At 43.3% G+C, this 22,463-nt stretch overlaps 1 protein-coding gene across 4 annotated transcripts in view; it reads right to left on the reverse strand.

Moving 5' to 3' along the window:
• The window catches only part of FRMD4B (FERM domain containing 4B), a 361,625-nt gene that overhangs the window by 162,335 nt on the left and 176,827 nt on the right, over window positions 1–22,463 (reverse strand). For all 4 annotated transcript variants that reach the window (XM_068253954.1, XM_068253952.1, XM_068253953.1 and 1 more), the window contains exon 5: window positions 18,306–18,390. In XM_068253954.1, the coding sequence (XP_068110055.1) occupies window positions 18,306–18,390 (85 nt within the window). The remainder of the gene's footprint in view (window positions 1–18,305; window positions 18,391–22,463) is intronic.

Raw genomic sequence — 22,463 nt, forward strand, 5'->3', positions numbered from 1 at the left:
CTACTTTATACTAAGCTGTACCATGTAAGGGTGCAGGTACTGAGGGTCTTCAGGGGATGTAGGGGAGTTGTGGAGGCATTTTCGATAGACATGCACGTGCACCTGTCCTTTAAGGGGTAAGAGTGTCAAGGCTAGTTAATATTATAATAAGGGCTGTTAGAAGGCCACAGATAGTGTTAGAACCAGGATAAATAGGGAAAGTGAATTACAGGGAAAGTGGTTTCAGTATGTCACACTGTTCCAGTAGGAAGACGTACCTACAGGTTCTTATGCACAGTCCTGCAGCATCATTTTATCCAAGGAGATTATGAGAACTTCCCGTCATAAAGCCGCATGGTAGATGGGGGTTGATGCATCAAACGCCAGTAATACTGTGATGCACACATAGTGCACAGCAATATTACCTTCACTTCCACCTGCAGCACCGTTACGCCATTAGCGTGACTAGCGATACTAGAGTAGTGTGAGTTACTAACACTAGAGTAGTGTGAGCAATGGTTGCGCTTTTCTAGTACCGTGAGTCGCAATAATGGCATAACTTGCAGTGCTGCAGGCAGAAGTGAAGGTAATACTGCCATGCACTATGTGTGCACCGCAGTATTACTGCCGTTTGATGCATCAACCCCACAGTCACTTATACTTCTAGTTTGAGTGTTCTGTTGGACTCTTGTTTGTGTGTCTTTTAGGCTGTTGTTGGCTACTAAGACACAACATTATACTAGTAGGTCAATTGGCTTCCCCTAAAAATGACTAAGGGCTGGGATCCACTAGCTGTGCTTTGGCAACGTTTCTCGATTGACTGCCAGTGGATCCCTGGAAACTGGCAAAGAGCTTTTCAGTGGATCCCAATGGGAATGGTCCGCAATCGCAAAACGCTGCTTGCAGCAGTTTGGTAGTGATCTTGGAGTGATTACATCAGTGGCTACAGCAGTCAAATTGCAATCACTCTGGGAAATCATGGCACTTGATTTAGAAAAGCATGGGCGCTTTATGATTATGCAAAGCACTTGTAGTGGGTCCCCAGCCTTACACTGTTTGGGGACACTAGAACAAATTTAAAGGATAGTAGAAGCAGTGATGATGATGATGATGATGCGAGCAGTTGGGAGATGCTACTGGAACTAGCACTACTTAATGAAATATACGCTGCACGTGTCAGTATTTCACAATTCCCCCATGTGCAGGCAAAGCATATCTGTCTCTCTGACACAGGGTAACCTCAGGTTACCTGGCATCCTCCTATTATAATGACTGTAACGTGATGTTTGTCAACAAGTAGTACTGGAAACAGACACTAATGCACAGTACCTAATTAGAGAGTGCTGGATCCCTGACCTGTGATTGGAGGATGCACTTCACTGCATATTGCAGCACTGAATATTTTGCAGTGTAAACAATATCTCAATAAATAAACTAAAGTTTCCTGGGCAACAATGCTAAGCAAAGTATAAAGGGGGTGTGACTTTACAAACATATTTCCATACATGACCGCAACTGTCTGATGTTTTTCTTATTTCACCTCGGCAGTACAATATAATTCCCTGCGCTGGTCCACAAGAGGTTAAGGGGATATTAATCTCCGGTATCCTCTCCTATTCTTCCTAACAACAGGAGTTCATGTGAAGTTTACCACACCCAGAAAACAATGGGGAATTATTATAGGGTGTGTTAGGTCTACTGTGTGACCTGCAAGAGTTGCAGAAGTTGTACACTGCTCCCCCTCTATACCTGTGTGGTAGGATGAGGTTACACAGGAAAAAAAATGCAAAATACAGATTATGACAGGAGGCTTGAGGAATAACTGACCTGGTTTGGTGACTTGGCTAATCAGGGTTACACTGACAAAGCAATTCATCTTCTAACATAAACATAACATGTCAGTTACAAGTGCTGATAATCCCATCATTACCCCCTTCAAGATAATGTAGGCTTTGTGTGCATCTGTATAACCCGTAATGTAAATAAACTTATCAATAGTGTTAATGGTTGAATAAGCCTTGTTATAGACTACACCATGCAGTAATGCTAAGTACACACGATTCAATTTCCCGTCCGATCTACGGGAAGTGGTATCATGTACATGTCCAAACTGCTCCCGACTGATAACAGGATCAATTTTTCCAAGATAACGTTGCAAAAATTGTTCCCGTTAAACGACAGCAGATCGGACAAGTCGGAAATAATTGTCAGATTCCCGTACTCCCGTCAATCACACACACACACACACACGCACGCACGCACACACGCACACCCTATAGGTATACAGAGGGTGGCTGAACATGCAGGACTGACCTGAATGACCTCAGGGGATACCACTAACAGTCCTGTACATTGACATGCTCACTCAGCCTGACCAAGCATTCATGCTTATGTTCACGGAGAAGGGTGAGAGCATAACCGGTGCGGTAGGCAGATGTTACTCTACTGACACTGCTTATGTCAGGACAGAACAACATCTTCATTTTCAACCATATTCAATCTTTTTTCTCTCCATGAAGCTGTCATTGATCATTGCTCCTTATACTTTAGATTAGGTGTGTCAAACTCAAATACAAAGTGGGCCCCCACCCTCCCTTGTACAGTTCCCTGGTGTCTAGAGGCCCCCACCCTACCCTATACAGTTCCCTAGTGTTTAGTGCTTTCCCCCTTCCTCCCCCATATGGCTTCCCTGGTGTTCTAAGGCTTCACCTCCAATTTAGCTTCCCTGGTGGTCTAGAGTTGGCCAAACATAATGCAAAGTGGGGAAACCACTTGAGGGACAAATTAAATGGCTCTGCGTGCCAGATTTGGCCCTCAGGCTGGAGTTTGACATGTATGCATTATAGCTGAGTACTACTATCATCTTTTAATGTTCATGAGTACCTTGATTGTTTTTATGCTTATCCTTGCTGCACCCCCCTCCCCTCAAACAATAACCAGGATTTTAAACTGCAGAAGCCCCAAATTTCAAAGCTGGCAATATATTACATGTAGGGAGACTATTTACCAAACTAGCAGGTGGTATTTAGATCTGTACCAAGAGATGTGCGATACAGTACACATGAAGTGAAATGAATATGGAAGGAGTCACTGCAGACCCCATTGTGAAAATGTTGGCAACTACTGGCACGTAACTTGGTGAAAGAAAGGAAGAACTATAATTCTATCTTTTAAATAGCCCAGTCACGGATGGCTGTTTTCAATTTATTGATTTGTGAATAAGAAAAGGGAGACTAGGATTACAGCTAAATGACAATGTGTTTAAATGAGAAAATCAGAAAGGAAGTCATTACTGTGTTGGGACATTAATTACAGAATCTGTGGCTGAAGCTGGGTGCGGAGAGAAGGCGCTCCTTAATGTGTTTATCCCCACGGGGTGACATTAATTGCACAGCAGCACGGGGCAAGTAAGAATCAGTATTCAGCTATTTATGATGCCCTCCTTTTTCCATTAAACCATTAACCTTTGTACAAGCGGAAATTGTGATATTACACTAGAGCTAAGTACCCATAGACATGAGATAATAGTCACCTGATCTGACCATGTTTGCTTTAGTCTGGGGATGATCTAATGCATGCAGGAGCCAGCAGGAAACACTGACTGACATTTTCCAAAGGCATAATAAATCAACCAAAGGGTAAATAAACAGAGCAGTAAAGCTACTTACCTACTGTAACATCGTGTTGCCTGAAATGATCTTAAAGGCTCAAACACAAGTGCATTTTTTCCTCCCACTTATTATCCATACTTGGTATGTTGGACGATAATTGGGTGTGTGAGCGCATGACAAATGACTAGACGAGCAACTGATAACAGGCGGTTTGCCCAATCCAACCGGTGGATCACCTCACATGACTGATGGGCTGATATCGTGCAGTTGGCCATGTGTGTACAAGTCATTTGAAAGACTTGTACTTGTCTTGGCCACATTGGCCAGGTCGTGCAGTCCGTCGTTCCGCTTGTATGCGCAGTATGCAAATTAGTTGGTCATTCAGTTGGTTGGTGTGTAGAAAATACAAGTCGTGCAATCACTTGGTCGTGCTGTCGGTAATGTCGTTGGGCTGGTCGTGCGATTTGTGAACGAGCCTTTAGAAATTGTTTTGAGAGGCAGTTGTAGAACAATCATTGTATAGACAGATTGTTCCACTCAGAGCTCTGTTCTATGTTTCCCACCCAATTCACTCCCCTTAAAGTGAACTTGAGATCAGGTAAGCATAGTGATTTATACTTATCTCCCTCTGTTCTCCCACAGTGTGGCCCAGTAAACTTCACTAGTGGCTCAGTTGCACTCCACTGCCCTTGTGCAGTCCTGGCTTTGCATGGGCATGCTTCTTGCCTGGAGCATTCTGCACATGTGCAGTTTGTTAAAGGACATCCAAGGTGAAAATAAACTGATGAGATTAACAATTGTATCGATCCTCAGTCTCCTAAAAATGACTTTTTTAGACATCCCACAGTTTTATTTTATATTTAAATTTTGTTTTTAAGCTTTCATTGTCTCTGCTCAATTACATGTGCATTGAAGTATGTCAGAGCTAAAATCTATGAATTATTGACCCTTTTTATCTCTTCTCTGCTCTCAGAAGCCATTTACTGAAAGGAAAGTGTTTTATGGCTGTAATTACTTATCAGTTATCAGTGAGGGTTATGTTCTAGTCTGACCAAGTCCGACCCAGTCCTAACCAGGACAGAAAGAGTCACTTGCATACCTGATGTTTAACTCTTTCAGGCAGAGAAAGAAAAAAAAGAACACAGCCTAGTTATGTGTGTGTTTGGCACTGTACATACACATGTCTATCTCATCATGTCACATGTCACCTCGGTTGTCCTTTAAGACTATATTTACACTTGCGCAAAATGCTCCAAGCCACGGGAGCGCAATCAGGAGCACGTGCGGCGGGGACTGCACATGCACAGTGGGGCATGGGTGGGCTGGGTCGTGGAGTCTGCTACGGGAGAACAGAGGGGATCAGAACAACATCGATCAAGCAGATGAACTACCCCCTGTAGCTGGAGGAAGCCCTTTTATCTTAAGTTTCCTTTAAAAGCCTGCCTCTTCCTGTCTGAAAATTTGACTTCAGTCACAAGTCAGATTTTTCCAGGAGTGATTTACAGGGGTCTGGGGAATAAGAAGAATGGACAATGCACAGATGAACGCAGCATGAGCACGTCTCTGTACTTAGCTTAGATAGCTTTGCCATGGGTCAGGTATACTTTAGGCCGGTTTTACACTATATACACTGTATAAAAACAGGCCTTCGGTGATTACTGCGTTAGTGCGTGGTGATCACCATCTGGCAGCCAGCCAAGTAGGAAGTGACGCTCACGTCCTGTGGCCGAAGCGATAACATGAATGGAAGCACATTGCTAAAATACGCTTCCGCACATGCGCAACGCATAAAACTTTAAAAAAATATGCGTTGCCATAGACTTACATGACTTACATGCACGTCGCTGCACAAGCCGCACGATAACATAGGTATGCACTTGCATTGGGGATGCAGCGAAAATGTCACTTCCGTCGCTTGATGCCGCACCGCGTCGATATGAAAGGCCCCATAGACTAATATTGCCCTAGCTGTAATATGATGTGAAAGGGCCCTCTAGTAGAGGGATACAGCGAGAGGAGTAGTAATATGGGATGCAGCGGCAGAGGCTAAACCTGGGCCATCTGTCAGCTGCTCACTGGTGCTGTAGTGAAATGATTACCTTGATATATGTTTTGATTAATAGTAATTAATAACTACAACCTTTCTCATGCTGTGGCTATTCTATGAGAGCACATTGGGCTCTATTCACAAAGCATTACTGCATTCGCATGCTGAAAACAGATGACTTTACAGATCCCCTTCCCACATTCCAATTCACTAAACCCATCACCGCACAGAAAATAAACATCACCGACTAGTGAGGTAAATTACCGTCTTGTGAGGTAATTGCCTCACGAAATGTCAAGAAATGTCAATTCACAAAGATTTCCGCTTAAAGTTTACCGGCAAAAAGTGTTTGGAAATTTTCTCCAGGTCACAGCAGCCGATAACCTGCTTTCGCCATGCTGTCTTTGTGCGGTAGATTTGACAGACAGCCTTTGGGGAGAGCCAGGCCGCCAATAGGGAGAGCCACACAGTCCTACTTCTCACGCTGATTTGAAGCGAAGGGTAATCGGGTGGAAATTTCAGTTTAGCAAAGCAGAGGAAGGAAATTTTCAAAAGGCATCCCAGCATCCCTTTAGATGTGCTTATTTGTATTGTAGCATACAGAAGAGCCCACTTCCCCCCCGGTGGCTGCAGCACATCTAAAGGGATAAGAGGGTTGCATTGTAGGGAAAACCTCTGAGTCCTACACACAGCTCCCCTGCCTGTCCGCTGACCTGCTACATGCTGGTAAGTCACATTTACCGAGCAGGGATTAGTAAATTGAGGCATGTAAATTACCGACCTTCTGCCTCATCCGGGAAAACTTTAGTGAATTTGAAAAAAGAAAAGTGTAAAATACCACATGAGGTATTTTACCAAAGACAATTATTTTTCCGACCTGCCCTTTGTGAACAGAGCCCATTATGGTGCTCTGTAGCTATGCCGCCGGGTAAGAGGATGTTGGCACAACTTCTTTTTATTATTGGTAGCAGTAGTAGTAGTAGTAGTAATTCGTTTTGTATAATCCAATTTTCCACGTCCCTTTACAATTACAGAGATAAAAATTATGTAAACACACCATTACGTGTTGCAACCGTGCAATACAGAAATTACCCAAACATACAGCACACTCAGCAGGAGATGCACTGCAGGAATGGTGAGGTAATGTACAGCAATAGTGAAATACAATAGCCACTTCACTGCTGCCAATGCAAATACTCCACAACACTAGAAATGAGCTACCTGTCAGTGGAGAAGGGAGGAGGGGCAACGGACCAGCGCACAAGCAAGCGGCTTCCGACAGCCAAGTAGGAAAAAGTGCAATGGGGCTTGTTCCTTCATCAACAGTTTATATTTTATATGGTTTATATTTGTGGAGGATTGATTGCTTGCAGAATCGGAATCCTATTGACTAGTGGATAGCCAACATTAGACAAGCTGTGGACAAATCCTGAGGCACCAGTGGTATCATTAGTGTGCCATCTCATGCCAGCTTGAACTGTATTTTATTATTACTATTTAGTATTTATATAGCACCAATATTTTCTGCAGCACTTTTACAGAGTATATAATCTTGTTACTAACTGTCCCTCAGGGCTCGTTTCCACTGTAGCGGTGCGAAATCGCCTGAATTCCACCGCAGAAGAAATCGCATGCACGTGCGGTTTTTTACGCGTTATTTTACGCGATTACGCATGCGATTTCGCATAGGTTAGGCTATGTGCGTTTTTAACCATGTCACTGCCTGTGTTAATTTACATTGGTTCCTATGCGGAATCGCATGCGTAATCGCGTAAAATAACGCGTAAAAAAACGCATGCAATTTCCCTATTAAATACATTAGCGGCGATTCGCATGCATTCCACTAGCAGGCGAATTCGTTGGCTCTTTTGTGCGTTTTTTCACCGCTCATAAAAACGCACCACGCAAACGCTACAGTGGAAACAGGTCCATTCACTTGCATTACATGTGCGAATCTGCATGCGTTGGACGCATGCAGATTCGCGATAGTGGAAACGAGCCCTCAGAGGAGCTCATAATCTATGGTAATCCCTACCATAGCCATATGTCCAGACTATCTATATATCTATCTATCTATCTTTCTATCTATCTTAGTCATGAGCCATTTTTTTTGTGGAAGACAATAAACTTATCTGCATGTTTTTTGGATGTAGGAGGAAACCGGAGTGCTCAAAGGAAACCCACATAGACATGGGGAGAACACACAAACTCCATGCAGATAGTGGGATTTGAACCAAGGACACAGCACTGCAAGGCGAGAGTGCTAACCACTATACCACCGTGCTGCCCTGGTGAACTGTATACAGTATATGTAATGATGGGTTCACTGCAATGTTTCACTAGTTTTCAGAGAGGACAGACAGGACTAGAACAGTAAGGAATGTTTCAGTGTTATAAAGTGAGGGATATTATGTCCGTGTACCAGGAAGAAGACAGCACTGTTTACATTTCCTTCTCTGCTGAGATCTCCTGACATCTCCAAGCTGCTGGGTAACTGCGGAAATGACTTGTCTATCTTTACTTAAAATCACAATGAGGGCTGATCTAGCAAACATGGGATATGAGTTATGAATAACGGAGGAAAATTAGGAAGGGTCTGCGTTGCCATAGTAATCAGATTCCTGCTGCATGTTTTCTAGTGAAGGTTAGGAAGTTAGACTAACCTGCCTGGCTGCAATAGGCATCAAAGCAGGTACTCAAAGGCTTCTATTGTAGAAAATGCTGTGCTTTATAGTCATCCAATAGCCGCCTTTAGTCTCACTTGCACTAGAATGAAATTATCTATGCAGTACACACCATGGAGATCATGTTAAGGTCAACCCCTGATTTTCTAAATTTCATTTATATCTGAACTAGCTCAAAGCCATTTTCATGAAGACCTACGACTTCTGAGATCTGCTGTCAGGATTCTCCAAGCAAAGTACAGTACTCATTTTTTCTGGTTAAACTGTTATACTCTGTGAAAGATTAATAGCAGTGGTGTAACAACAGGGGATTCATTAGGCTGCTATCGCACCCGGGCCCTCCACCAGTTGCTGCATTAGCTCTTTATTGGTGCTGTAGCGGAAATTATCTCATTTACGGTATATAGGTTTTGAATAGTGATAATCATAAATAACAAAAACTGTTCAATAAAAACCATTGAAACATAATGATAAATAAGTCATCCCCTTCCCTCTGCTTACACCTCTCTCACACACAGCTAGTTTTGGTGGCACATGCCACGCTATGCAATACTTGCCCTAAGACGCTATTTACTGACCCGAGGAAGCGGGATGACACCCGTGAAATGCGTTGTCTAGTGTTTTTTTTTATTTTTTATAAATAAACTCTATTTTTTACCCTAAAATATGTATCATCCTGAGGTAAGTTCCTCTTACCTTTTAAACTCTTTTCCTTTTTTTTAGCTTTTTGGGGTGACTCCCTTCTTCCTAAGTTATGTTATGACCGCCTACGAGGTGGTTATCAGTTAGGGCCACTAATTGTCTTCCCCCTTGGTGACCCAAATTACATTTTTTCTGGAGAGCAACCTAACCATTTCAAGACAAGTACATCCACAAGTGTGATTGGATACATTATACCCAAAGTTTATTTACCCTGGTTGCAGTTCTACAACCCGAGTTTGTGATTACCACTTTTATTGGTCTTGTTTATACTATTTGCATAGCATACAACTCCATAAGGGGATCCTGGTCTCTCCTGTGCAATTTCCTTCTTTCTGGAAGATCTCAGGTTTTCCAGACCTCTGTCAGATTTAAAGCGTACCTGAAGTGACATGTGACATGAGGAGCTAAACACATACATATATAGTACTAGCTCTACTAACACATTATCTGAAGTCCCTTTCTGTTTTCCAGTACAGCAATAGTTTAAAAACTTGAGTTGTTATCTATGCAAAATAGGTTGTCGAATTCCGCCTGGTTTCCTGAAAAGTAGATCGAAGCTAAACCACCTGAGAAATTGTGAGATTAGGATTCTAATGATATTTTACTGCAGGAAAGTTCAATGGATCATTGCTTCTATTTCAGCATAAAACAAAGAGTGTGGATTCTAAACAGTAGCTGTGACAGGTTCACTTTTGCCTAAAGATGGTGGGATTGTGTTTGCTGTGTCTATAAGCAGATTAAGAGCCCATTCACACAGCAGGGTACAAAAAGAGCAACAACGAGAGTGGGAGCATGCAAGAGGAGAAGATGATGAGGCAGCAGAACAGAGGCAGCACAGAGGCCCAAGAGAAGGAGAGGTGAAGATGAATAGGGCAGAGGGGAAGACAGAGGAAAATCCAGAGGATGGTGAGTATGTTTATCCCCACCCCACTGAGCCCCATTGCAATTGGGAGGCAGTTTGTGTATGTACAATGATTTGAACAAAGTTGTGGGTCAGGTAGTGGTGTACAGAGAAAACTGATGGCAATGTGGGGGGCATTAGTAATGCAATTCCCAATGTTGGAGTAATTTGCTGCATTTCATATACAGTGGGTTGCAAAAGTATTCGGCCCCCTTGAAGTTTTCCACATTTTGTCACATTACTGCAACAAACATGCATCAATTTTATTGGAATTCCACGTGAAAGACCAATACAAAGTGGTGTACACGTGAGAAGTGGAAAGAAAAGCATACATGATTCCAAACATTTTTTACAAATAAATAACTGCAAAGTGCGGTGTGTGTAATTATTCGGCCCCCTTAGTCAATACTTTGTAGAACCACCTTTTGCTGCAATTACAGCTGCCAGTCTTTTAGGGTATGTCTCTACCAGCTTTGCACATCTAGAGACTGAAATCCTTGCCCATTCTTCTTAGCAAAACAGCTCCAGCTCAGTCAGATTAGATGGACAGCGTTTGTGAACAGCAGTTTTCAGATCTTGCCACAGATTCTCGATTGGATTCAGATCTGGACCTTGACCGGGCCATTCTAACACATAGATATGTTTTGTTTTAAACCATTCCATTGTTGCCCTGGCTTTATGTTTATTTATTTATTTATTATTTATTTATTGTATTTATAAAGCGCCAACATATTACGCAGCGCTGTACATTAATTTAGGTTACAGACAATATTTAGGGGTGACATACAGCAAAATGACAATACCTGAATACAAGAAAGACCAGATCACGCAGCACAGTATGAGTATAAGGTAATGCTTAGTCAGTCACTGGAGGGGAGCATGGAGATTAGGCAAGTTAGGTTCACTCAGATGCATAGCATGGGTGTACAGTAATGGAGGTGCATGATCAGGTTGGACACAAAAGGAGGACGACCCTGCCCAAAGGCTTACAATCTAAAGGGAGAGGTAGGGACACGAGAGGTAGGAGACCAGAGTTCAGCTGTGGGTTTAGAGCACTTGTGACGGGTAGTAGGCCAGAGTAAAAAGGTGAGTTTTGAGGGTCATTGTCCTGCTGGAAGGTGATCCTCCGCCCCAGTCTAAAGTCTTTTGCAGTCTCCAAGATGTTTTCTTACAAGTTTGCCCTGTATTTGGCTCCATCCATCTTCCCATCAACTCTGACCAGCTTCCCTGTCCCTGCTGAAGAGATGCACCCCCCAGAGCATGATGCTGCCACCACCATATTTGACAGTGGGGATGGTGTGTTCAGAGTGATGTGCAGTGTTAGTTTTCTGCCACACATAGCGTTTTGCATTTTGGCCAAAAAGTTCCATTTTGGTCTCATCTGACCAGAGCACCTTGTTCCACATGGTTGCTGTGTCCCCCACATGGCTTGTGGCAAACTGCAAACGGGACTTCTTATGCTTTCTGTTAACAATGCCTTTCTTCTTGCCACTCTTCCATAAAGGCCAACTTTGTACAGTGCATGACTAATAGTTGTCCTGTGGACAGAGTCTCCCACCTGAGCTGTAGATCTCTGCAGCTCGTCCAGAGTCACCATGGGCCTCTTGACTGCATTTCTGATCAGCGCTCTCCTTGTTCGTCCTGTGAGTTTAGGTGGATGGCCTTGTCTTGGTAGGTGTACAGTTGTGCCATACTCCTTCCATTTCTAAATGATCGCTTGAGCGGTGCTCCGTGGGATGTTCAAGGCTTTGGAAATCTTTTTGTAGCCTAAGCCTGCTTTAAATTTCTCAATAACTTGATCCCTGACCTGTCTTGGACCTGTCTTGTGTGTTATTTGGACTTCATGGTGTTGTTGCTCCCAATATTCTCTTAGACAACCTCTGAGGCCCTCACAGAGCAGCTGTATTTGTACTGACATTAGATTACACACAGGAGCACTCTATTTAGTCATTAGCACTCATCAGGCAATGTCTATAGGCAACTGACTGCACTCAGATCAAAGGGGGCTGAATAATTATGCACACACCACTTTGCAGTTATTTATTTGTAAAAAAATGTTTGGAATCATGTATGATTTTCGTTCCACTTCTCATGTATACAACAGTTTGTGTTGGTCTTTCATGTGGAATTCCAATAAAATTGATTCATGTTTGTGGCAGTAATATGACAAAATGTGGAAAACTTCAAGGGGGCCGAATACTTTTGCAACCCACTGTATGTGGTAGTGATTGCTGCATTTCATATATGTGGGGGTAATTGCTGATTTTAATATACAGTATGTGGGGGTGATTGCTGCTTTTCATATGTGGAGGTGATTAATGTTTTTCATATATGTGGGGTTAATTGCTACTTTTTATATACAGGGTTAATTGCTGCACTTCCAAATATGTTAATGTTATTGCTGCATTTTCAAATATGTGGGGGTAATTGCTTCTAATATGTGGGGTGAATGTGGCGTATTTTACATATTTCATATCTGTGTGTGTGTGAGTGTGTGAGTGTGTGCAAGGGGGGGGGGGGGGGGGGGGGGCTGGGGTTGCTACACTTGTAGTACTATTATTAACCAAAAGGTATATGATAGTAATAGTGTGTGGGGGGGGGGGGGATTTATAAAAATGGCACAATTTTTATTCATTTTATTTTACTGTAATTTATATGTAGGGCTTCCCGGGATCTATAAGATTTTGCAGGGGTTCCTAGACTCTAAAAAGGCTGGCTTACAGTGACAGAGGTTTGTGTGGGGCCAATTTTGAACAGCAAAAATAAAGTGGAGTTGCCTCTATAAAAGGATTTTAGTTTTCTGTTAGCGTTGTCCTTCAGTGTCCTAGACTTTCTGAGCTCTTTGAATAATACCTGTACTGCTCCACTTTAAGAAAACAGTACTGTTCTCTAAAAGAAGAACTTAGAAGCCAACTTTCTTTCAAGGCTTTGATTTCTAAGCATAATTATCTTCTGATGTTGCTATTATGGTTCTATCAGAGCTATAGAGAAACAGCTCTGAGTTCTATCACTGTCCCGGAACTGCAGTGTCTATAAAAGGAGCTGAATCAAAAACAGCTCATTCAGCGAGCGCAAATTCTTGTCAGTTAGAAGTGACCCTTGCACGCTCAGCTGCTGCATCTTTTAAATCTTGAAATGCTGGACTGACAGTGTCACTTGCAGCCCAGTTCAGTCCACACCTGCAAAAAGCTGCTCAGCTTCTCTAAACAGCCCGAGCTGTCAGGATGCCAAGGCCAGTACCTATTGTGTTTACGGAAAGTCATTCAGAATTACAGAGCTGCACGGTTGAAAAGAGGGACAAGTCCATCAAGATCAGTGTGGTGAATTTCCTGGTAGATGACGAGATCTATGCATAAAGGGTTTTTCCGTAAGCAGCAGAGATATATGCCATCAGGCAGAGGGCCGGTTCACACAGTCTTCTGCCCGGCTTCAAAGAGCGCCCGTTCGGCGACATCTTGTTTTGTGGCTTTCGGCGGCTTCCTGTTGCGATCCGCGTTTTTTCATCCCCGCAGGGGGACATGAAGACACAGCGGTAATTGACCCTGGATGCCGCATGTAGCGTCCTGGGTCACCAGGAATGACGGGGAAAATCGGGATGGGAACACCGAATTCCGCAAATGCCGGTAAACATTACACGCCACTTGATACAAATGCTCCCACTCTGCCAAGCATCCGTGTGAACCGGCCCTAATTATTATAAATGAACTACGTTAAGCCTCAAACACACTTCTGTTGCCCTAAGGATGGTTAAAGGGGCACTATGGCAAATAATTGTAACATTTAAAAAATGGTTGTTATCAGCGGTTGTTATCAGCCACCTCAGCGGACTATAGTCAGGCGTGTGTATAAGCCTTTTGCTGTACTAAATAATTCCTGTTAAAGATGAATTAATCTTTAACCCTCTGGGGAACAGCTGCCTAACCCCCCTTAAAGCGGTATTGTCACCATAAAAATTAAATTTCAACAGCAACTGGTCTGAGTGTATTAAGTGATAAAGATGCTAATCCCGCATTCAAAACTTTTTCTGCTGTTATGGTTTGGAGTTATCACATACTTTAGGAGCACTTGCCTTAGTGCCAAACAGTGCCAAAAAGGTGAATGCTGGGAGTTCTTTTGAATGCTGGAAGTTCTTTTTATTTATAATATATTCCTCCTTTTCCATTTATTTCCCTGCCTAGCTGATCACTTGTGTTTACAAGCAAGGCTGAGGTGACTCAGTGATTGGATATGTAAATAAAAAAAAAGACTCTGGGAGGAGGGCAGCTAATGAATACACAATGAGCAAGAGAAGGGAGGGGGGAAAACAAGAGTCAGGGAGGATATGATGTCAGCATTAGCTTGGCAAGATGGCCACTGCCTAGAATAAGATTTTCTGCTTTTCCTTTGTAAAATTCAAAGGAATCATTACGTGGATAGCACAATACATCTGTTATGTAAGTAGAAGTATTATTTATCTACTTATATATGTGTTTTTTATTTCTAGGTTAGCATGGGTGTCGCTTGTTCTTTAAGGACCAGGCCATTTTACATGCGGGGGCGTTCTGGGGGGTCAGGCAGCTGGATCCCTAGTATCGTTAGCTAAGCATGGTGTCCCCAGCGTAGCCAGGTGTCCCCCGTATTGCCAGAAGCCTTCACTCACCTTCCAGGCACCAGCGATGAGCAGCTCTAGCTGGCATCCTCGCTCGCACTGCTGCTAAGTTCCGTGTCGCAGCTTGATGATATCATCAAGCCAGGACCCGACACTTAAGGAAGAGCGAGCGGGGATGATGGCCAGAGCAGAGGGGAGCAACGATCGCCGGGGGAACGTCAGGAAGGTGAGTCCCGTGTTCTTCTTCCCCTCAGACCGCCGCTGCCAATAGGGATCACTATGATCGACCAGCGATCGTAGTGATCATGTGATCAGGAGCCAATCGCGATGGCTCCTGATCACTGAGGGGATATGTCACCTGTCATATGACAGCTTAATCTCCCCTCTCGGGTGCGTACGATCACGTCGGGAGAGGAAATGGCAGGTGGCGTAAATCCTACATTGCATCAGAGTTAGGCAGCCACAAGTGCGGCGTAGGATTTATGCTGCAAGGTCCCCAGATGGTTAAGGGATACCAGAGCTGAACAAACTAGGAGAAACGGGGGGAGTAGACATGTACTGCAAGCTGTCCTGATGCCCACCGCTCCCCCCCGTTCTCCTCTGTCCCCCCCCCCCCCCCCCCCCCCACCGGCAGCCTCTTCTCCTAGCCATTTCTCATAGTTAGTTCAGCTCCGGTACCCTTTAAAGTAAACTTGTCACAAATGCGCTTAATAATAGACTTGCCAAAAAGGTGAGGGGCTGTTGAAGATTAGCGGAAAGTGGAAGTGACTGAGGTTTACTATACAACCTGAACTTTTAATAGGTAAACATCAAACACACAGGAGAGTCTTTTGAACAGCTCAGGCCTAATCTGAGAACAAACATCCCAACAACAAGTAGAAACACAATCTCCTTCTTCTGATTTGCTGGCTGCAGTCTCTATTCATGACAATACTGTCACTGTTCCTAGGTCCCTGGCTCTTCTGCAGGATGTGTGTAATGAATAGTTATCCTATGTCAGGATGAAGTCTTTGTGGATTCTGTAAACTGACTTCCAGGTATGGTTACAATAGGGAAAGATGGGCAGCTATGGATCTGTTATAGAATTCACTCATGATCCAACTTCATTTAAAGGTCAATCCATTTAAGGTAAATTTACACTATTCTTATCTCGATCTCAATCCCATGCTTAAAGGGGAACTGAAGAGAGAGGTATATGGAGGCTGCCATGTTTATTTCTTTTAAGCAATACCAGTTGCCTGGCAGCCCTGCTGATCCTCTGCCGCTAATACTATTAGCCATAGCCCCTGAACAAGCATGCAGCAGATCAGGTGTTTCAGACTTTAAAGTCAGATCTGACAAGACTAGCTGCATGCTTGTTTCTGGTGTTATTCAGATACTACTGCAGAGAAATAGACCAGCATGGCTGCCAGGCAACTGGTATTGATTAAAAGGAAATAAATATGGCAGCCTCCGTATACCTCTTACTTCAGTTCCCCTTTAAGCGTAGAATACACACAGACCAAGCAGGCTTTGTGCTAGGTAGGCAAAGGGCCGATAATGTGAGGAGAAACTGGCATACTGGGTTAGATCCTGTCAGATGCCTTCCCTCTTACTGTTGGTTGACTTGGAGAAGGTGTTCAACAAGGTCGACTAGAGATATCTCCAGATGGTGATGACCAGATTTCAGCTGGCAGCCCTGTTCATGAATACTGTGAGAAGTTTTTATGTCTCTTTTATGTATCTCCATCTGCCAAAATATGCAATATGGGGCTACTCACTGATAAATTCCTGATTATGAATGAAGAAGTGGCTGTACACCTTGAAAAATGAAGCACAGAGACAACGAGAGTCCAAATAGCACAATATGCCACCAACACGAGAATTACACAGAAAAGTAGAAATCGTAGTACTCACAAAGGTGAGTTGCACTAGGGGGCAACCGACCACATAAGGTAGGTGGAGATTTCCAACCCTGTCTCCACTCGGGTATCCAGGAAGTGATGGAAGAGGTAACTCTCTTATGGAAAAAACACTGGGTTCCGATTGTAGCGGTGCCACGTGGGACCAACCCACTGATGATGGGAGGTTCCTGATCTGAATTACTCTCCTTTCTCAAAGTGAAATTTAACGAAGTAGCTGTACGTTCAGTATAAATGAATGCTGAAGGCTCAGAAAGCCTTTGCAGGTGTTATGGATTAGTTAGCTGATTAAAGTATGACACTTTGAGCATAAAATATGGAACCTTCTCACTATATTTTAACTTTCTGAGATTTGGGGGTTTACATAAACTGTAAGCCATAATCATCAAAATTATAACAAATAAAGGCTTGAAATATCTTGCTTTGCATGTAATAGGTCTATTTCATATATTAGTTCCACATTTTAAAAAGATCCTGAAGTGGTTTTTAAATTTAAGAAAAAGCACACCACCCGATCGGGTGTGTGTGTGTTTGGTTAGCTGGATCAGGCAGTGTCTATTACCGACGCTCCCACGTGCAGCTCTCCTCCGCTTTCACTTTTGTGACCTCTGGGGTCACGATACTACAGAAGCAGTTCTGTGCGGAGGAGAGAGGTAATTGGAATGGAAGGGGCGGAGAGAGGCGGAGAGCACGTGGTGGAGAGCCAGTGATAAGGCTCTAATAGGCAGGGAAGGGGCATTCCTCTCCTGCAAAAGACACTCCTTCCCCATTAATTATGTCGGTGCAGGGGGGACCGAGAGCCGTAAGGACAGCAAACAGAGGCATGTCCTGCAGATGGGATCATGCCTCTGTGTCCCTTTTCAACCTTTAAAAACCCGCCTCAGGTACACTTTAAGTTGAATTACTGACAAAAATGAACTTTTGCATGATATTATAATTTTTCGAGTTTCACCTGTATGCACATAAAAACAATGTAAGCACATGACTCTTTCCTAGACTGGAAGACAAGAAGTGAAGTGTGATGCAAATGTGACTTAAAACAACAGTTGTTGTGCAGGTGGCATACACACAACACAGTGGATCCTGGTATCTTTAAAGAGACTCCGTAACAAAAATTGCATCCTGTTTTTTATCATCCTACAAGTTCCAAAAGCTATTCTAATGTGTTCTGGCTTACTGCAGCACTTTGTACTATCACAGTCTCTGTAATAAATCAATGTATCTTTCCCTTGTCAGACTTGTCAGCCTGTGTCTGGAAGGCTGCCAAGTTCTTCAGTGTTGTGGTTCTGCTATGCACTCCCCCCTCAGGGGGGAAAGAAACACACAAATGATCTCTTGAGATTCAAAAGGAATGCTGTATACAGCCTGCTTGTGTATGGATGTCTTTTCTATGTGTGGACATACTGTACATCAACCTACTTCCTGTTTTGGTGGCCATTTTGTTTGTTTATAAACAAACTTTTTAAAACTGTTTTTAACCACTTTTAATGCGGCGGGGAGCGGCGAAATTGTGACAGAGGGTAATAGGAGATGTCCCTTAACGCACTGGTATGTTTACTTTTGTGCGATTTTAACAATACAGATTCTCTTTAATAAACTTCCTGGTTCTATGTTTTATTATAGAAACACTCAATCACACTATATTCTATACCTTCAGGGCCGTGAATACATCTGAAGGTGACATGTACTGTACATCATACTGACTAACTGGTTAGTATCTCTACAGTTCTGGGTTTAACCAGGACAGTATCTGCATGGAGTTTGAATGTTCTCCCTGTATTTGTATGGATTCCCAATGAGTACTCTGATTTCCTCCCATTTTCCAGAAATACATCGGTACTTTTAGGTTTAACAGTTCATCTCACATTGGTCATAGTCAGTGAACAGATTACCTTGAATAAAGAGGCCTTGGCATTCAAGAAGAATAATTCCACCGTTGTAACGTCCTTCAGAAAAGTTATACTTTCTATGTAGAACCTGGAAGACAAAAAATATAAAAAGTCATGAGAAAAATGTGTGTACAGTACTCCTATTCACAAGTGAAGATGGTGTCAAGGAAATAATATGAGCTATCAGGGTAAAAGAAACAAGAGGTCTATTAGGTTTCCAGATGGTCTCTGTTGTGTTATCATGTCTTATTATAGGAGCAAAATCAGTAATGCTACGGTATATTCAGTAGTATTTTTGTAGTGCATTCAACATATAAAACAGGCCCCCTTGCAGTCCAAAATTAAGGTCATTTTTTAAAATAGCTTCCCTTTAAAAAGTCCCATTTTGAACGTTTCTGCTCCACTTACACGCTCCTGTCTGATCCTTCCGTGTTTATAGTCTAGGCTTCATCTCCCCACTACACCACCCAGCCAAGTTTGTAAATTGTGGAGAAGCTGGTGGCGGCCTGTCAGTAGAACAGAAGCGCTTAAAGCACACCCGAGACGAAAATAAACTAATTAAATAAACGATTTTATATATCTTCCTTCTTCTAAAAATAACTTTTTAAGATATTCAAGTTTTATTTTATGTTTAAATCTACTTTTTAAGTTTTAACTGTTTTATTGTTTTTGCTCAATGACACATTCATTGAAGTATGCCAAAGCTAAAATCTATAACCTATTGAACCTTTTTATCTCTTTCCTGCTCTCAGAAGCCATTTTCTGCTAGGAAAGTGTTTTATAGTTGGAATTTCTTATCAGTGAGGGTCACACTGTAGCCACTTTCTGTCTGAGTCATACAATACAATACAATACAATAACATTTCTATAGCGCTTTTCTCCCATAGGACTCAAAGCGCTTAGGCTCTCTCAGATTCAGTAGTTAGTAGGATGAAGTATTCACACAACAAAAGTTATATTTCTGCAAATGCTAGACTGAACAGGTGGGTTTTCAGTCTGGATTTAAACACATCCAGGGATGGGGCTGTCCTGATCTGTTGAGGTAAGGAGTTCCAAAACATAGGGGCAGCATGACAGAAGGCTCTGGGACCAAAAGTTTCCAAGTGGACTCTGGGTATGACTAGATTATTAGAACCTGTGGATCTGAGAATGCGGGGATTGCTACGCAGCTGTAACATATCTTTCAAGTATCCAGGGCCTAGATTATTCAGGGATTTAAATGTCAGTAGGCCGATCTTGAATAGGACCCTCCATTCTATAGGTAGCCAGTGAAGGGAATGCAGGACTGGCATTATGTGGCAGTGACGGGGTTGGTTGGTTAGCAGTCTGGCAGCAGTATTCTGTATCAGCTGTAGGCGGTACAAGACCTTTTTTGGAAGGCCAGTGTAGAGAGCATTGCAGTAGTCCAGTCGGGATGTGATGAAGGCGTGGACTAAGGTTGGCAGATCTTCTGGGGGTATGAGGTGCTTGATTTTTGCAATGTTCTTCAGGTGAAAATAGGATGATTTCACCACCGCAGAGATTTGAGTTCTGAAGTTTAAATCCCCATCAATTAGAACTCCCAGGCTACGCACATGATCAGAGCTGCGTAGATCCGTGCCTCCTATTCCCAGTGGTGAAGACTGCAAGTTAAGTTGTTTTGTTATCATGCTCTGCCCTCCAATCAGAAGGACTTCAGTTTTGTCTGCATTTAGTTTCAGCCAGTTGTCATTCATCCATTGCTGTAGTTCACGTAAGCAGGCGTTTATAGTTAGAGTTGGGTCTGTCACACCAGGCTTGAAGGAAAGATATAGTTGGGTGTCGTCTGCGTAGCAGTGGTATGTCAGGCCATGTTTTTGGATTAGTTTTCCCAACAGTAGCATGTAAATCGTGAAAAGCAGGGGGGAGAGGATTGAGCCCTGGGGCACCCCATACTTAAGTGTTACAGGGGTGGACAGGAAGGGCCCCATAGACACTTTGTGGGTTCTGCCACTCAAGAAGGATTGGAACCACTGAAGTACTATGCCATCAATGCCGCAGTATTCCTGTAGCCTGTTTATCAAGATGTCATGGTCAACTGTGTCAAAGGCTGCAGAAAGGTCTAGCAGTATGAGGATCGAGCACTCTCCTCTGTCTCTTGCCATGAGCAGGTGGTTGCATATTTGGATGAGGGCAGTTTCAGTGCTGTGGTGTTTCCTGAAGCCAGACTGGAATGGGTCATAACTGTTATTTTGTAGGATTCTGGCTTCTAGCTGGAGGTATACAGCTTTTTCAATTAGCTTGCCCAGAAAGGGGAGGTTAGAGACAGGTCTGTAGCTGGTCATTGCATCTGGGTCCAGGGAGGGTTTTTTGAGGAGAGGCCTGATGATTGCTTCCTTCAGTAAAGCAGGAAATATCCCTGATTGTAAGGAACAGTTAACAATTTTGAGGAATACCGGTACGAACAGGTCGGGGCAGTTCAACATGAACTGTGTTGGGCCAGGATCCAGGTCAAAGGTAGTTAGGCGGACGTGAAGGAGGATGCTTGATGTGACTTCTTCATCAATTTCTTTGAAGTTTGACCAAGGTGTTACGTTGTCTCTGCTAATGGTCTTCGGCGCTATATTAGGCTCAGATGCTGTAAGTTGGATGGCGGACCTTATAGCGGAGACTTTGTCTGTGAAGAAATGGGCAAATTGGTCACAGAGGTCCTTTGAAGACTCGATATTAAGTTTTTGACATGCTGGGTTGCAGAGTTTTTCCACTGTGCGGAACAGTTGGGCTGGTTTGTTAACTGCATTTGCAATCTCTTGTGATAGAAAGGATGATTTTTTTCCCGTGATTACCTTTTGGTAGCTCTTCAAGTGGAAGATTAAGGCATGTTTGTCTTCTGGGGACTGAGATTTGCGCCACAGCCTCTCAAGTTTTCGGCCTTGTCTTTTCAGCTCTTTTATAGCGTTATCAAACCACTGTGCATGATGGTGTGGAGTAAGATATTTGGTGCGCAGAGGAGCAATGGTCTCAAAGGTGGAGGACACACATTTGTTGTATTTAAACACCAGAGTATCAGGGTCCAAGCTGGAGTCAGTCAATTCATCAAAGCTAAGGTTATCTCGGATATGTTGAGGTGTTAGCCCTTTTAAGCGGCGATATTTTATTTGATTCTTGACCTGGTGTTTGACGGCTGGTATTGAGAGGGAGAAGTGGATAGTGTGATGGTCTGACCAGGCAACATGATTAATTTCCACATTGGCTATTGACAGCCCAGTATGGAATATAAGGTCCAGAGTATGACCTTTCCTGTGAGTAGCAGAGCTGATTGATTGGAGGAAGCCCAGTTCATGTAAGGCACGAGGTAGCTCTTTTCCAAATTGTGAAGAGGAGTCGTCCACCCATGTATTGAAATCTCCAAGAACAATCCATCTGGGGTGTTCCAGTGTTAGGTTGCATAGGAGGTCTACAAGTTCCTCAAGGAAGTCTGAGTATTTTTCTGGTGGGCGGTAGATCAGCAATATGTTAATGTTTTCCTCAGCTGAAAGTTGCACCCCCAAGCATTCAAACGAGTTGGTAGGACCTACAGTAAGTGGTCTGATTTTCAAAGCTGATCTAAAGCAAAGTGCAACCCCTCCTCCCCTGCGTTCTTTCCTGTTGCAGTATATCACGGAATAGTTTGTTGGCACAGTTGCCTCCAGGGTGAGGCCAACAGGTTCAGAAAGCCAGGTTTCAGTCAGGCAGGCCAGATCAGAAGACTCTATTAGATCATGTATGATTGCTGTTTTGTTGTTTATTGATCTGACGTTGCAGAGGACAGCCTTGATGGGGCTACCCTGGGAGCTGAGGTCTGAGTTTGAGGACTCCAGGAGGGAACAGTCTCCAGATGTGTGGCTGTCATCTCTGCTGGATTGTGCTGGAGCTATTAGGGTTGTTGGCTGGGTGTACTCTGTAGATTTTGTCACAGAGTTATTTTGGTTCTGCAGTGAATAACGTCTTTTCCCACGTCCCCTGGATCCTCTCTTTGTCTTTCTGTAGATTCCAACAGACTTAAGTAGAATTATTGTTGATTTGTCAATTGGATATATATTTCTTGGTTGGTATACAGCTAGAAGTGTCTGTGCTGAATATTGATGTTTACACATTAGGATGGACAAGAGACAGCTCAGGGCTCCTGCTAAGAAAGGCCCTATTTGAAGTCAAGGTGTGAAC

This window comes from Hyperolius riggenbachi, chromosome 9 (assembly GCF_040937935.1).
Source record: "Hyperolius riggenbachi isolate aHypRig1 chromosome 9, aHypRig1.pri, whole genome shotgun sequence".
NCBI classification, from domain to species: Eukaryota; Metazoa; Chordata; class Amphibia; order Anura; family Hyperoliidae; genus Hyperolius; species Hyperolius riggenbachi.